Source organism: Schistocerca cancellata, chromosome 10 (assembly GCF_023864275.1).
Source record: "Schistocerca cancellata isolate TAMUIC-IGC-003103 chromosome 10, iqSchCanc2.1, whole genome shotgun sequence".
Taxonomy (NCBI): domain Eukaryota; kingdom Metazoa; phylum Arthropoda; class Insecta; order Orthoptera; family Acrididae; genus Schistocerca; species Schistocerca cancellata.
Genome location: NC_064635.1, coordinates 116,532,381 through 116,545,447, shown reverse-complemented (window position 1 = coordinate 116,545,447; position 13,067 = coordinate 116,532,381). Strand labels below are relative to the sequence as shown.

Below are 13,067 nucleotides of genomic sequence, written 5' to 3'. Positions count from 1 at the left end.
GAACTCCGGAGATGGGAACTTGCCCTTCAGCATATCCTCTCTTCTCGCTATCCGCCAGGCCTCAATCTCCGCTAATTTCTAATTTCAATCTGCCGCCGCTCATACCTCACCTGTCTTTCAACATCATCTTTGCCTCTGTACTTCCGCCTTTGGGATATGTGTGTGTGTGCGAGTGTATACCTGTCCTTTTTTCCCCCTAAGGTAAGTCTTTCCGCTCCCGGGATTGGAATGACTCCTTACCCTCTCCCTTAAAACCCAAATCCTTTTGTCTTTCCCTCTCCTTCCTTCTTTCCTGACGAGGCAACCGTTGGTTGCGAAAGCTAGAATTTTGTGTGTATGTTTGTGTTTGTTTGTGTGTCTATCGACCTGCCAGCACTTTTGTTTGGTAAGTCTCATCATCTTTCTTTTTAGATATAACATATTTAAGAGATTAACATTGCAGCATCACAGGTTAATGTAAGCGCAAGATAAGCCATTGCAAATGTGAAATGCCGGTGCATTAATAACTGGTGTAACCATCAGAATTTTCAATGAAAGCATGCAAACATGTATGCACTGTGTTGTACAGGTGGTGTATGTCAGCTTGTGGGAGAGACTCCCATGCCTGTTATGATTGGTCAGTCAATACACGGAAGGTCAATGCTGGTTGTGGATGACACTGGGGTTGTCATACAATGATATCCCATACGTGCTCGATTGGAGACAGGTCTGGTGATGGAGCACGGCAAGACAACTTGTCGACACTCTGTAGATCGTGTTGGGTTACAACAGGGATATGTGAGTGAGTGTTATCCTGTTGGAAAACACCGCCAGGAATGCTGTTAATGAATGGCAAGCGCAACAGGTCGAATCACCAAACTGATGCACAATTTTGTAGCCAGGGTGCTGTCGCATGAAATTTCGCCTCAGACTATGACAGCAGGTTTAGGTACAATGTGTCCAGACACAAGACAGGTTGGGTCCAGGTACTCAACTAGCCTCCTCCTAACCAACACTGGTAACAATGCAGGATCACTTTCATCAAAAAACACAACAGACCCCATGTTGCCCTCCAATGACACAACTGAATTCACAAATGGCACTGGTTTGGGGTCAGTGAAATGTGCACTCCAGGTCATCTGGCTCAGAACTGCCCTTGAAGTAATTGATTTGTATGAGTTTGCTGTCTCACTGTGGTGCCGACTGCTGCTCAAATTGCTGTCACAGATGTAGTACAAAGGGACACAGCCATATGCCGAACACAATGGTCTTCCCTCTGAGTAGTGCCAGATGGGTGTCCGGGGCCTGATCTCCTTGTGACTACACATTCTCGTGACCACCACTACCAGCAGTCATACACAGTGGCTACATTCTTGTCAAGTCTTTCTGCAGTATCATAGAAGGAACATCCAGCTTCTAATAGCCCTAATACACAACCTCGTTCAAACTCTGTGAGCTGCTAATAATGGCATCTATGTTGCCTTAAAGGCATTCTCGACTAAAATCACCTCACCGTGTCCAGTCTCAAAGGTAACCAACACTCGTGACCATTACAGTGTGTATTTAAAGCAAACCTGATTTGCTTCCTCATAATGGCATTACTACTGCCACTCTTAGGCGAGTGGGGTGAAATCTGAATAGACGTCATCCTTCAGATGTAGAAACAAACCTACCAACTTTTGTTTATGTTCCACAACTCCTTCTTGGAGTAGCGATTTCTTTTGTCAGTGAATACAAAATTTGTGTTTCATATGCCGAGGTATCTCCCCAAGTAACTGTAAGTGCTCAGGTCAGCCACAGACATTGAGCCCTGCCCCATGAGCACTGTGTAAACTCCAAGTCAGAATCAACTTTGATTTTGTTTATTGCAAAAATGTTAGTTAGTGTACATAAAAAGGCAGAGTTGTTTCTTCTTCATTTGCAGAATAAATAAAAGACAGTTCCAATGAGAATCTCGAAAGAGAAACATATTACCTAGATGAGTCATCTGCATTTGCTTCACTGACTTTTGTTATTCCCCCTCCCTCCATGCGTACTAAACAGCCTTGGATCTCTCAACTGGACATTAGCACTTTTTACAACTCTAATGATGAAATGGTGGAATAGCTGTGCAATAACATAGACAAGAACTTATAAAAAACTATCAAATTACAACTTTACCACAGTTCATTATGTGGTCTAGTTCTAATTTAAAGCAGTCACTTACTCACTCATATTATGTGGCATTTGTCACTCTACAGAACGCCGGACAGATACTAACAGCAATTGTGCCATGAAAATTACAATACGAGGAAGGACAGCAAATAATGAAATTTTACTTATTGTGTGTATGTAGTATATTAGGAATGAGACATCATGAACTGTGTAGGTGATTTGAGAAGACACAGGGTGCAAAAACTAGTTTACAGAGGCACCACCTATGACAGCAACAGTGGTGCTAATCTGGATGGGCATGGAGTCGAAGTAAGCTCATATGACAGATACGGGTATGTCATTTCATGCTGCACAACTATGTGCCAGTGTTCATCAACCATAACGGCTGGTGAGTGGCGGTGTGCCAGTCACTTGGAAACCCGTGTCCTGATATTTTCAGTTGGTCAAAGAGATGGAGAACTGCTGGCCAGAGCAACAGCCGAAAACCCTCTGTATTGAAGTAGGTCGGGACAGCAAGGGCAACAGGCAGTCTTGCGTTATATTGCTAAAACACGAGATCACATACACCTTAAAGCTAGAGCATAGGTGCTGGTCTTAACACAACAGAAATGTAATGGCTACCATCCCGAATTAGGGGTGATTTAAGTTGTATGCCCAATAGCAGTACATACCATTACCCCTCCGAAAAAGGAAAGCCATGGGTTTCTGTTTGTTCTCCTCAGAATTACCACATGTGGATACATGGATCATGAAGCTGTGTGCGAAACAACAACATGGTGCCACTCCTGTGTCCAGCACTGCCATCACTCGCACCAATAGTGACGTGCTGATGGGATCTGCAACAATGTTCGCTGTGCTAACAGTTTGTGCTGCACCAGGTGTCAATACATTATCCGTGAGCATACTTGTCGTGCTGTATACAAGTCAGGTACAGGCCGTGGCTGTACAATCCTGCACAGCTGAACAACACGTCTCTCCTCTCGGGCAATTACAGATGTGGGGCCACTGACTGCATGACTTTGAGTACAGCCCTCCTGAAGTCAAAGATTCTGTAGTTGCATGATAGCTGACAGATCCCTACTGACACGAGCATATGTATTGAGAAACGATAAACTGGTCTCGATATGGCACGATGCTGCTGATGTCAAATTTGGACAAGTGATAGTACAGCTTTCTTCTTCATACACGAGGCATATCACAGTCTTGTGACAAACACCCAACATCCAAATGCAGTTTCTGAATGTGAAACCCACTGTTTCATCATCCCTTACATACAGCATGTAGAACGCTTTACTCCTACTTACTTCATGTGACTGCCCTGAAATATTAATCACTTTCAAATTAAAAAACATAGTACACTTTGTGGAAATTTGATGCTTCTTGGTACTGATACCCAACTGTGCCCAGATATGATGGAATGTTTCCTTTGTCTTTATTTCCCTACTGGAAGTGTTGGCAATAAGCCATTGAAACAGTCAATCTGTAACTTCCGTACCTTGCCAGGTTTCCTGCTTCTCTTACTTTTTCTTGCGGTTATCACACAATACTGACACTGCAAGGGTCCTCCTATTCAGTACCCTTGAACAATGACACTACTTTTCCCTGTGGATTTTTATCCATTGCCTCCAAGATGCTAAAAGAGATTTTTCTTGTTCCAGTAGAACACTCTGAGAAGTTGAACTCAATGTATGTACAACTGTAACTTCACTTACTCCGAGAAACAAATGACTCCACCCAGCACGTAGAAATGCCAGTCTGCAGCCTGCATCACCAACAGCACATCAGTATAATTCCAGTTTGGACAAACCATAAAAAAAACCTCCCAAAAGTGAGGTGCTTAACCAACCAATATATTTTGCTAGATGGCAGACATCAAGGACATTGAACATCTCATTGTATGAATGATATGTGACTCCTCAATGACTCACTATGTGTATGTGAGCTGTGCATGCGTGAATATATATGTGTGTGTGTGTGTGTGTGTGTGTGTTTTTCTGTATTTGGAGGAGGACTGTGTCCAATAGCATGGCCTACTTTTAAATGTGCCTGTCTGCTGTTCAACACATCTTTTACGTGGTGAGTAGAAATCTATCCTATTTTGTGCTGTTCTTTTTACATCCAGGATTTTCCACTGTTGGGTGATAAAGCATGTCACTGAAATACTACACATAATAGACAGAGCTCTCCATTGTACCCAAGGAGACACTGTGTGATACCACTAGTGGTGAAACAAGACAGCTTGCACACAGGTGTTAGGTGGAGCAACAGGTGCGGCAAGTGCTGCTACCTACCTGAGGCGGCTTCTACTGCGGGTGCAGGCCAGGCGCACTGACCTGCAGAGCTGATGCTCTCCGAGCGGCCCTTCACCACCAGCCGGCGATACACATCGTCCAGCGGGTGCTCCCACCGAGACTCGCCAGTCTTGAAGTTGAAGTAGTACCACGACTGCAACTCCTCGTCGTAACTGAAACAGTGACAAAAAGATAACTGGGTGTGTGAAACAGTGCACATCTGAAGCAATCCAAAAAATACTCTCTTGTTCTGCTTCACACATCAACTTCATTAGCAAAAAATATAGGAGGAAAAGAACTGCCATCCCATCAAATTATTGCCAATATTTCCAAAATTTTTCAAGAATATAATGAACACTAGACTTTATACCTACTTAGCACAGGAAAACAAACTCAGTAACAAACAGTCCGGATACCAAAGAGGTCTGGCCACTGAACAGGCTGTATTTACCTTGACAAATGATGTACTAGAATCAATAAACCATAAATTACTAGTAATGAGAATATTTTGTGACTTGGCTAAGGCTTTTGATAGTGTGGACCATGATATCCTAATGCAAAAGGTACTAAACACTCCAAGACAAAAAAAAATTATGCACCACAAAGGAATTATGCAAATGGGACAGAAATCTGTAGACGTTACGAGGAACATCGTACCAAATTCTGTCGAATCAGTGCGTTGCATTGACAAAATCTAGAGCTGGTTGTAGGGCGCTAAACATAATGCTCCAAATAGTCTTGCTAGCCAATGTAGAGTTTGGCAAGCACAGAGACAAACAGTGGAAATTCCCGTTGTGTATAGGTAGGCATTGTCTTGCTGAAGTGAAAGCTCAGGAGGGCTTGCCACGATGCATAACAAAACGGGGCATAAAATATCGTCAGCATATGACTGTGTTGTAAGTGTGCTGTGGGTGACAACCAAAGTCGCGCTCCTATGAAAAGAAATGGCACCCCACACCATCATTCACAGTTGTCATACCGTATGGCACGTCACAGCCGGGTTGGTATCCTAGTGCTGTCTGGGGCATCTGCAGACATGTCTTTTGCCTGGAATCTTGTTAACGGGAGTAGAACTATCTTCAGTAATGAGTCCCTGATGATCAGCAGACTTGTCTTGAGATGCCCTGGACAACAGTGGGATACCAACCCGACTGTTGCCTGCCATACCGCCCGACAACTGGGAGTGATGGTCTAGCGTGCCATTTCTTTTCACAGCACATCCTCTTTGGTTGTCACCTGTGGCACCTTTGCAGTACTCTATGCTCCGATTTGTTGCCCTTCATCGCAAGCAATCCTGTACTTACATGTCAGCACTGAGGTCGAACTCGGGACCTTTGCCTTTCACAGACAAGTGCTCTGATGAGTGGGCCACCAAAGCACGGATCACAACTTGTACTCACAGTTGCGAGTTTTGCAGGGGAAATTGTGTAAAGTTTGGGAGATAGGAGACGCGGTACTGGCGGAAGTAAAGCTGTGAGGGCAAGTTGCAAGTTGCACTTGGATAGCTCAGTCAGCAGAACACATGCCCACGTGAGGCAAAGGTCCTGAGTTCGAGTCTCGCTCCAGGAGACAGTTTAAGTTGCCAGCAGGGGCGCCCGCAGGTTTTTGTCTCTATATATATTCCCAGATTTTATGTTTCTGAACCGTATTCTGCCAATAAATTGTTTTCTTACCACTAATAATTGTTTAAGCGCTTAAAAACACTGCTCATGCATGCAGTGAACGCAGTTGGATTTAAATTAACAGTCCGGAAGAAAAAACGGTTCACTACACTCAACTGTGTAAACGTGGTCAAATTCACTTACATTACTGTGAAAGCTTCTTTTATGCACTTAACAACAGTGTTCTGCAGCTGCGTAGTGCACTAACTAAAACCGATTGTTTCATGTGATACAGCTCTATTTTGGAATAGGCCGACGCATTCTAATATGCTTACTGAATTACTATTGTTCTCTGAAGAGCATTTGTCGTTTCATGGTAAGCCTGATGCTTTCCTCTTATATGCAATTTAGAAATACTGATGCACTTTTAGTACCATGCCAGAGTTATGAACATAAAAAACAATGAATTTACACAACCCTTAACGCGATGCGATGCCGAATCGAGCTGAGCGATGACTAAAGAACGGAAGCTGAAATCGTATCACAGTGATGGGAGGGAGGGAAGGGTTTTGGTTCAACAATGAAACAGCGCGCTGTCCATTAGACCGCAAGCCAGCGACTTTTGAGTTTCGCGCGATAGTTTGGAGCGGTTTCTTGCGATGGATGTGGAAATATTTATGCGATATGTTCGTATTAGAACATAGCAAGACTCATCTAGAACGTTCACGGAAATGAAGGTAGCTCACGCCACACCCTGCTAGATCACGTTCGTTGACAGTAGTTCCAATGAAGAATATTCCCTACTTCTACAGGCAAGTAGCGATATTAGTGGCCACACAGTACCCTCGAACACTTCTTCAGCAAACGAAAAGGAACATAATACAATACGCTAATTTAAATCGGCGTCTGACAATTGTTAACCATTATTTGAAATTTGAAAGATTAAAACTTTGCCGAGTGTGTTTTGTTGTGCAACTGTATTGTGTTGCCAGTTGAGGTTTATGAAGAGGTTTGTACCTAGTGAGGTGGGAACAGAGAGGGTGACATTTTAGTAGCCTATAAGTCAATATTTGCGAGATGGAACTCTCACCATGGGTACCATTCTTAATGGGACCACGTACACATGTAATAGTTTGTTGATCGGCAGATTCGCTTTATTTTATTATAGCTTATTAGAAATGCCCTGAGTTTGTTAACATGTAAACGGTCTTTCCTTATCAGATATGCATTGTTTACAGTTACTAAAATCTCGAATATTCCGGCTATAGATATCTATCTTTAATTTTGTAATTTTCGTCATATAGATACTGTATCGTAGATTATTTTTCAAGGAAGATATTTTTTTACGTTTGTGTTTAACACCCCTTTATGGCTGATTTTTTTTTAATATGTAAAGAACGAACAATGGGCGAGCCTTCAGGAAAAACGCTTAAATGTTGCTCAAGATTGCATTTGTAAAAGTTAACAATAAACTGCTGGTTCATCTGGTTATTCCCATTCTTGCCTCACTTGCTGTTGTTAATTTCTACCACGTGTGGGTGTAGAAATAAAAATAAAGATACTTCGTAGGCAATAGCTGTAAGACGGATATATAACAATTTTGCACATCTTCAACGAACGAGATTTCTTAAAGAAAAACAGACAATTCTTAAATTTATCATAATTTTTTATTTTTAGTTCGATTCTCCTTTATAGTTTTTCATTGGTCTAGTTCATCCTGTAATTCTGTTTACATATGTTTTATATCATTTTTACGTCATTTTATCGATATTTTCCGGTTATTTTAGTGGTAATTTTACAGGTATTTTAAATCATACACAACTGAGCCCTAAAGTTACAGTTATTTTTTATATTCGTAAACTGAATGAATTCTCACTATGGGCAACTGCCCCACGCCCTCCCCCCCCCCCCCCCTCCCTGCGGGCGCCACTGGTTGCCAGGAAGTGTCATATCACCACACACACTCTTGCTGCAGAGTGAAAATTTCATTATGGAAACATCCCCCAGGCTGTGGCTACGCCATATCTCTGCAAGTTTCACAGAAGAACTTCTGCGAAGTTTGGAAGGTAGGAGATGACATACTGGTGGAAGTAAAGCTGTGTGGATGGGTTTGAGTTGTGCTCGGGTAGTTCAGGCGATAGAGCCCTTCCCTGTGAAAGGCAAATCTCTCGAGTTCAAGTCTCAGTCCAGCACACAGTTATAATCTGCCAGGAATTTTCAGGACTCCTGCTTTCTGAATTCACCCCTTTTGAAAACAACGCTGCATCATCTGCGAACTGCGAGCCCATTGGAGCCTATGTTGATAACGAAAATTTAGAACAACAGGGGAACTATTACAGATCCCTGTGGCACACTGTGATTTAACTTCATTTCACGTGAGTCTGCACCTTGCACTGATATAATGTGTCGTCTGTTATTTAGTTAGGATTTGAGCGTTTGTAGAATAGCTTTCCCAGTACCACACGATTTTAGCTTGCTGAGCAGGGCCTTATGCAGGTGCAACCAAATGCGTTACGAAGGCCAGCGAGTACCCGTGCTATTGTCCTTAACTTTAAACCCCTGACCTACACTTGGAAATAAGTACTGCTGTTGTAGCTGACTTGCGCTTCCAAAAGTTGTACAGTGTATGATAAAAGAGGTTATTTCCTTCAAATAACTTAATAGCTGATCTTTCATTATGGATTCCATCACTGGTATTATAGATACCCAAAGGATAGCTTGATATTTACAGGAATGCATTGCTTTTTATATATGAAATAGTGATTTATATCTGTAGCAACAGTGTCGTACACCACTACTTGTAATGATGCTGTCCTGTTATTTCTTTGTGCGCAATTTCTCAAGAAACCTTTTCAAAGTGCTTACATGGTAATTACGGTCAACTGTTTCGAAATACACATTACCATCGACGTCTAAAATAAACTCGGCACATCATTTTGATATTGGTTCAAGTATGGAAATTGTTTTTGGGTAGAATTTCTTTGGCAACTGACTGCAATGATATGAGTTATGTGTCAATGTCGCAGCTGCAAGCCCAACATCTGTTTCCTGTGATTATTCTTTAAAAGTATGTTTCATAACCTTCAGCTTGTTCAATGAATTCTTTACAGGAGGTATACTCCCATCATCAAAGCATCCAACTTCCCTTCAATTCTATACATCCTCAGTTTTTCGATTATAATGTCCCAATCGAGAGTTCAATCTGTTCGGCACGTTAAGACAATAAAATGACGGCTAGCACGCACCAGGTCCTTACTTTCTGAATTGTGGCGCCATCGGCAGACATACATGGGAGATTCTGATTCATGGTCACGGGTAACTTCTTTCTGTTGACTGAAGACCACTTTTTCAATAGGCGTAGTCACTGAAACTTCTTGACAGATCAAAACTGTGTCCTAGTACAGTATGTAGTTCCAATACGTCAGGCAGTCACACCACTGCAGTGTGAAATACTCAATATGGAGTTAACCATTTGTCCATTAGTAATACTGCGCTCGGACCTAGAGTTTCATCGGCGTAAGGTTGCTTCAAAACTTCAAACGTTTTCGTAAAGGCTTTGCTCGCTTTTGCTGAAAATTTCGCATGGCATCGTTGCTCCTCACATCCGACACTGCAACGAACGCCACAAACACTCCATCCAAACAACTACGGCTCGGAAACCAATCGTGATATCAACAACGCGTAGCAATGAGTTACAGTATTTCGGGAGTCCGTAACTAATGCTGTGCCGCCAACGACATGTCGCAAGTTTCTTCTAGGTACAAAATAATCAAATAAAACCGACCTTCGTGTACTACGTCAGAAAGAATGTGTGGACTCACCACGGCTTCCAACCCGGCGGTAGCGCTTGCATGAGACCATCCCGTGCCAGATGCAGCAGATGCGGCTCGCTATCCGGATCGATGCCGATCTTCACTGCGTAGTCGTGAACCTCTGCAACAATAAAGCACACACTGTCTAAACGTGGCGTAAATTTTGGCACATTATCGATCCCGATTAGGATTTCGACATCGATATTACTTAATATCGAGATTAAATGATGAACTTATAAAATGACTTAAAAGGAACATAACAAGTTCGGCATAATGTACAGAAATAACAATCTTTACGAAACGCACAATGCCTTGTCTGCTGGGTGTAATAAATTGAGAACAGTGTGGTACACAGCTTAAGTACAAAGGACATTTTTTGTAGCTTTGGATTGACAGTATACCTACTAACAATTCCATACTAACCTAAAATACGATACTCTAGATAATAACAAAAATTATGGTAGTGGGTCTTTTTCTGTTACAGTTTGCAAATTATTTTCTCTAATGCACGTTTGTAGACCTACAGTTCATTCCATAAATAAAAGATAACTTCACTGTTTTCCTATAATTAATTGTTTTTCTCAGTAGGAGACGAAATACAAAAAGAAAAGAAAAGAAAACTTGGAGGTTTTTCACTGCCTTCGAACATGCTACTGTATCTTGAACATCGGAACGTATTGTCGTTATTAATGGAGTTAAAAACGTTTGGTTTAAATAATAAAAATGTCGGTAATTGTAACAAGTAGTGTGATACTTTTAGCCGCGTTCTCACTCTTAGCTACAATTCCTGACAAAAAGTGAAGCGCCCAGAAAGAAACGAGGAAACTAAATGAAACCTCACGGGCTGAGAGGGTTCATGATGTCATTTCAGTGATTACAAAACCGAGTCAAATTTACAAAGAGCTTGACGGTACGAGCCTACTCAACAGTATCATGTTGCAGCCCGTCTGGCCTGGATGCATACACTGATTCGATTGGGAAGGGTGTCATAAAGCCGTTGTCTCTTGCCCTGAGGCAAAAATTTGATACGCCTGGGCATTGAGTCAGAGTTTGGATGGCTTGTACAGGTTCAGCTGCCCATGCAGCTTCAACACGATACCACAGTTCATCAAGAGCAGTGACTGGCGTATTGTGACGAGCCAATTGCTCGGCCACCATTGACCAGACGTTTTCAGTTGGTGAGAGATCTGGAGAATGTGCTGGCCAGGGCAGCATTCGAACATTTTCTGTATCCAGAAAGGCCCGTACAGAACCTGCAACATGCGGTCGTGCATTATCCTGCTGAAATGTAGGGTTTCGCAGGGATCGAATGAAGGGTAGAGCAACGGGTCGTAACACATCTGAAATGTAACGTCCACTGTTCAAAGTGCCGTCAATGCGAACAAGAGGTGACCGCAACGTGCAACCAATGGCACCGCGTACCATCACGCCGGATGATACGCCAGTATGGCGATGACGAATACACGCTACCAATGTGCGTTCACCGCGATGTCGCCAAACACGGATGCGACCATCACGATACTGTAAACACAACCTGGATTCATCCGAAAAAATGACGTTTTGCCATTCGCGCACCCAGGTTCGTCGTTGAATACACCATCGCAGGCGCTCCTGTATGTGATGCAGCGTCAAAGGTAACCGCAGCCGTGGTCTCCGAGGGTCTTGCAAACGTCCCCATCTGTTGATCCAGGGATCGAGACGTAGCTGCACGATCCGTTACAGTCATGCGGATAAGATGCCTGTCATCTCGACTGCTACTGATACGAGGCCGTTGAGATCCAGCACGGCGTTCCGTATCACCCTCCTGAACCCACCGATTCCATATTCTGCTAACAGTCATTGGATCTCGACCAACGCGAGCAGCAATGTCGCGATACGATAAACCGCAATCGCGATAGGCTACAATCTGACCTTTATCAAAGTCGGAAACGTGATGGTACGCATTTCTCCTCCTTACACGAGGCATCAGAACAACGTTTCACCAGGCAACGCCGGTCATCTGCTGTTTGTGTATGAGAAATCGGTTGGAAACTGTCCTCATGTCAGCATGTTGTAGGTGTCGCTACCGGCGCCAATCTTGTGTGAATGCTCTGAAAAGCTAATCATTTGCATATCACAGCATCTTCTTCCTGCTGGTTAAATTTCGCGTCTGTAGCAATTCATCTTCGTGGTGTAGCAATTTTAAAGGCCAGTAGTGTTTGTTCAATTGGGGACCAATCTGGGGATCTTACTGGCTACAAGAGTACCTCACCAACATGTATACAGTTCATAGAGACCTACGTCACGTGTGGGCGAGCACCTTTTTTTGTTGAAAAACGGCACCACGATACTGTCGCACGAGAGGCAACACATGAAGACCGTTCTGGCGGCAGAATTCCCGCAGTCACTACCAGCCGTGACCTGAAGTTGTACCCAATGGTTCCCCACAGTATGATGCTAGGAGTAAAGCCGTCGGCACACGGACCGTGCTGTCGAACGTTAACGTTGAGCGTGCCAAGTTCAACGTGCTGGAACGCTCAGGAACGATGCGACTTGGGCATACGGTACGTGGGCCCCAAAGTGGTATACGCGATCTCCCTCCAGTGGCAGTTGAAGGATGCTTCTAGTTTGTAAAACACACTGTTCACTCAACGGGCGCGCCGAAAATTCGCATGCTAGCTCTATTAAAACGCACATTTACTCCATCGTCCACGAAAAGGAAAGTACCATGTCCAGTCAATAAGGACACAGGCTTATAAAAGTTCCATTACAAACAGTGCAGTACAAATTTGGAATACTTCACCGCATTATTTCATCATTCCCACATTTTAGTAAAACCCCAAAGTCAGTCTTACTTGATCACTGTTCCTACCCAGTAACAGAATCTTTGCAACATGTGAATTACGAGGCGTAAAAGTAAAAGGAGCAAAATATGTTTATACAAGTAGCGCAAGCTGTCCTGTAGATTAAGCGAATCAAACAAAGTCACCCCTCAAAAAAAAGGTGAACTTATATTTACATAACATCAAATATTATAGTATATATTTATATTAATCTAATAATAAACTATCAGAACCTAATAAAAACGCGAATTTTAGGGAATAAATTTGACAGTGTCAAGGGGCGAACTGCAACACCACCCAACAACTCATTAGAGGACATTGACGCTACTTACTACGCTAAACCAACACCACACGATGTGAACTTAATCATGTTATCTTCACCCTTGCTGTAAACTTTAATCGTAGATA

General features: G+C 42.9%; 1 protein-coding gene across 1 annotated transcript in view; it reads right to left on the bottom strand.

Moving 5' to 3' along the window:
- LOC126106653 (centrosomal protein of 164 kDa) overlaps positions 1-13,067 on the bottom strand; it is a 675,221-nt gene that overhangs the window by 218,650 nt on the left and 443,504 nt on the right. The window contains exons 2-3 of the mRNA XM_049913016.1: positions 9,847-9,958; positions 4,467-4,597 (exon numbers count right to left, since the gene is read on the bottom strand). Coding sequence (XP_049768973.1) covers positions 4,467-4,597; positions 9,847-9,958 — 243 coding nt within the window. The remainder of the gene's footprint in view (positions 1-4,466; positions 4,598-9,846; positions 9,959-13,067) is intronic.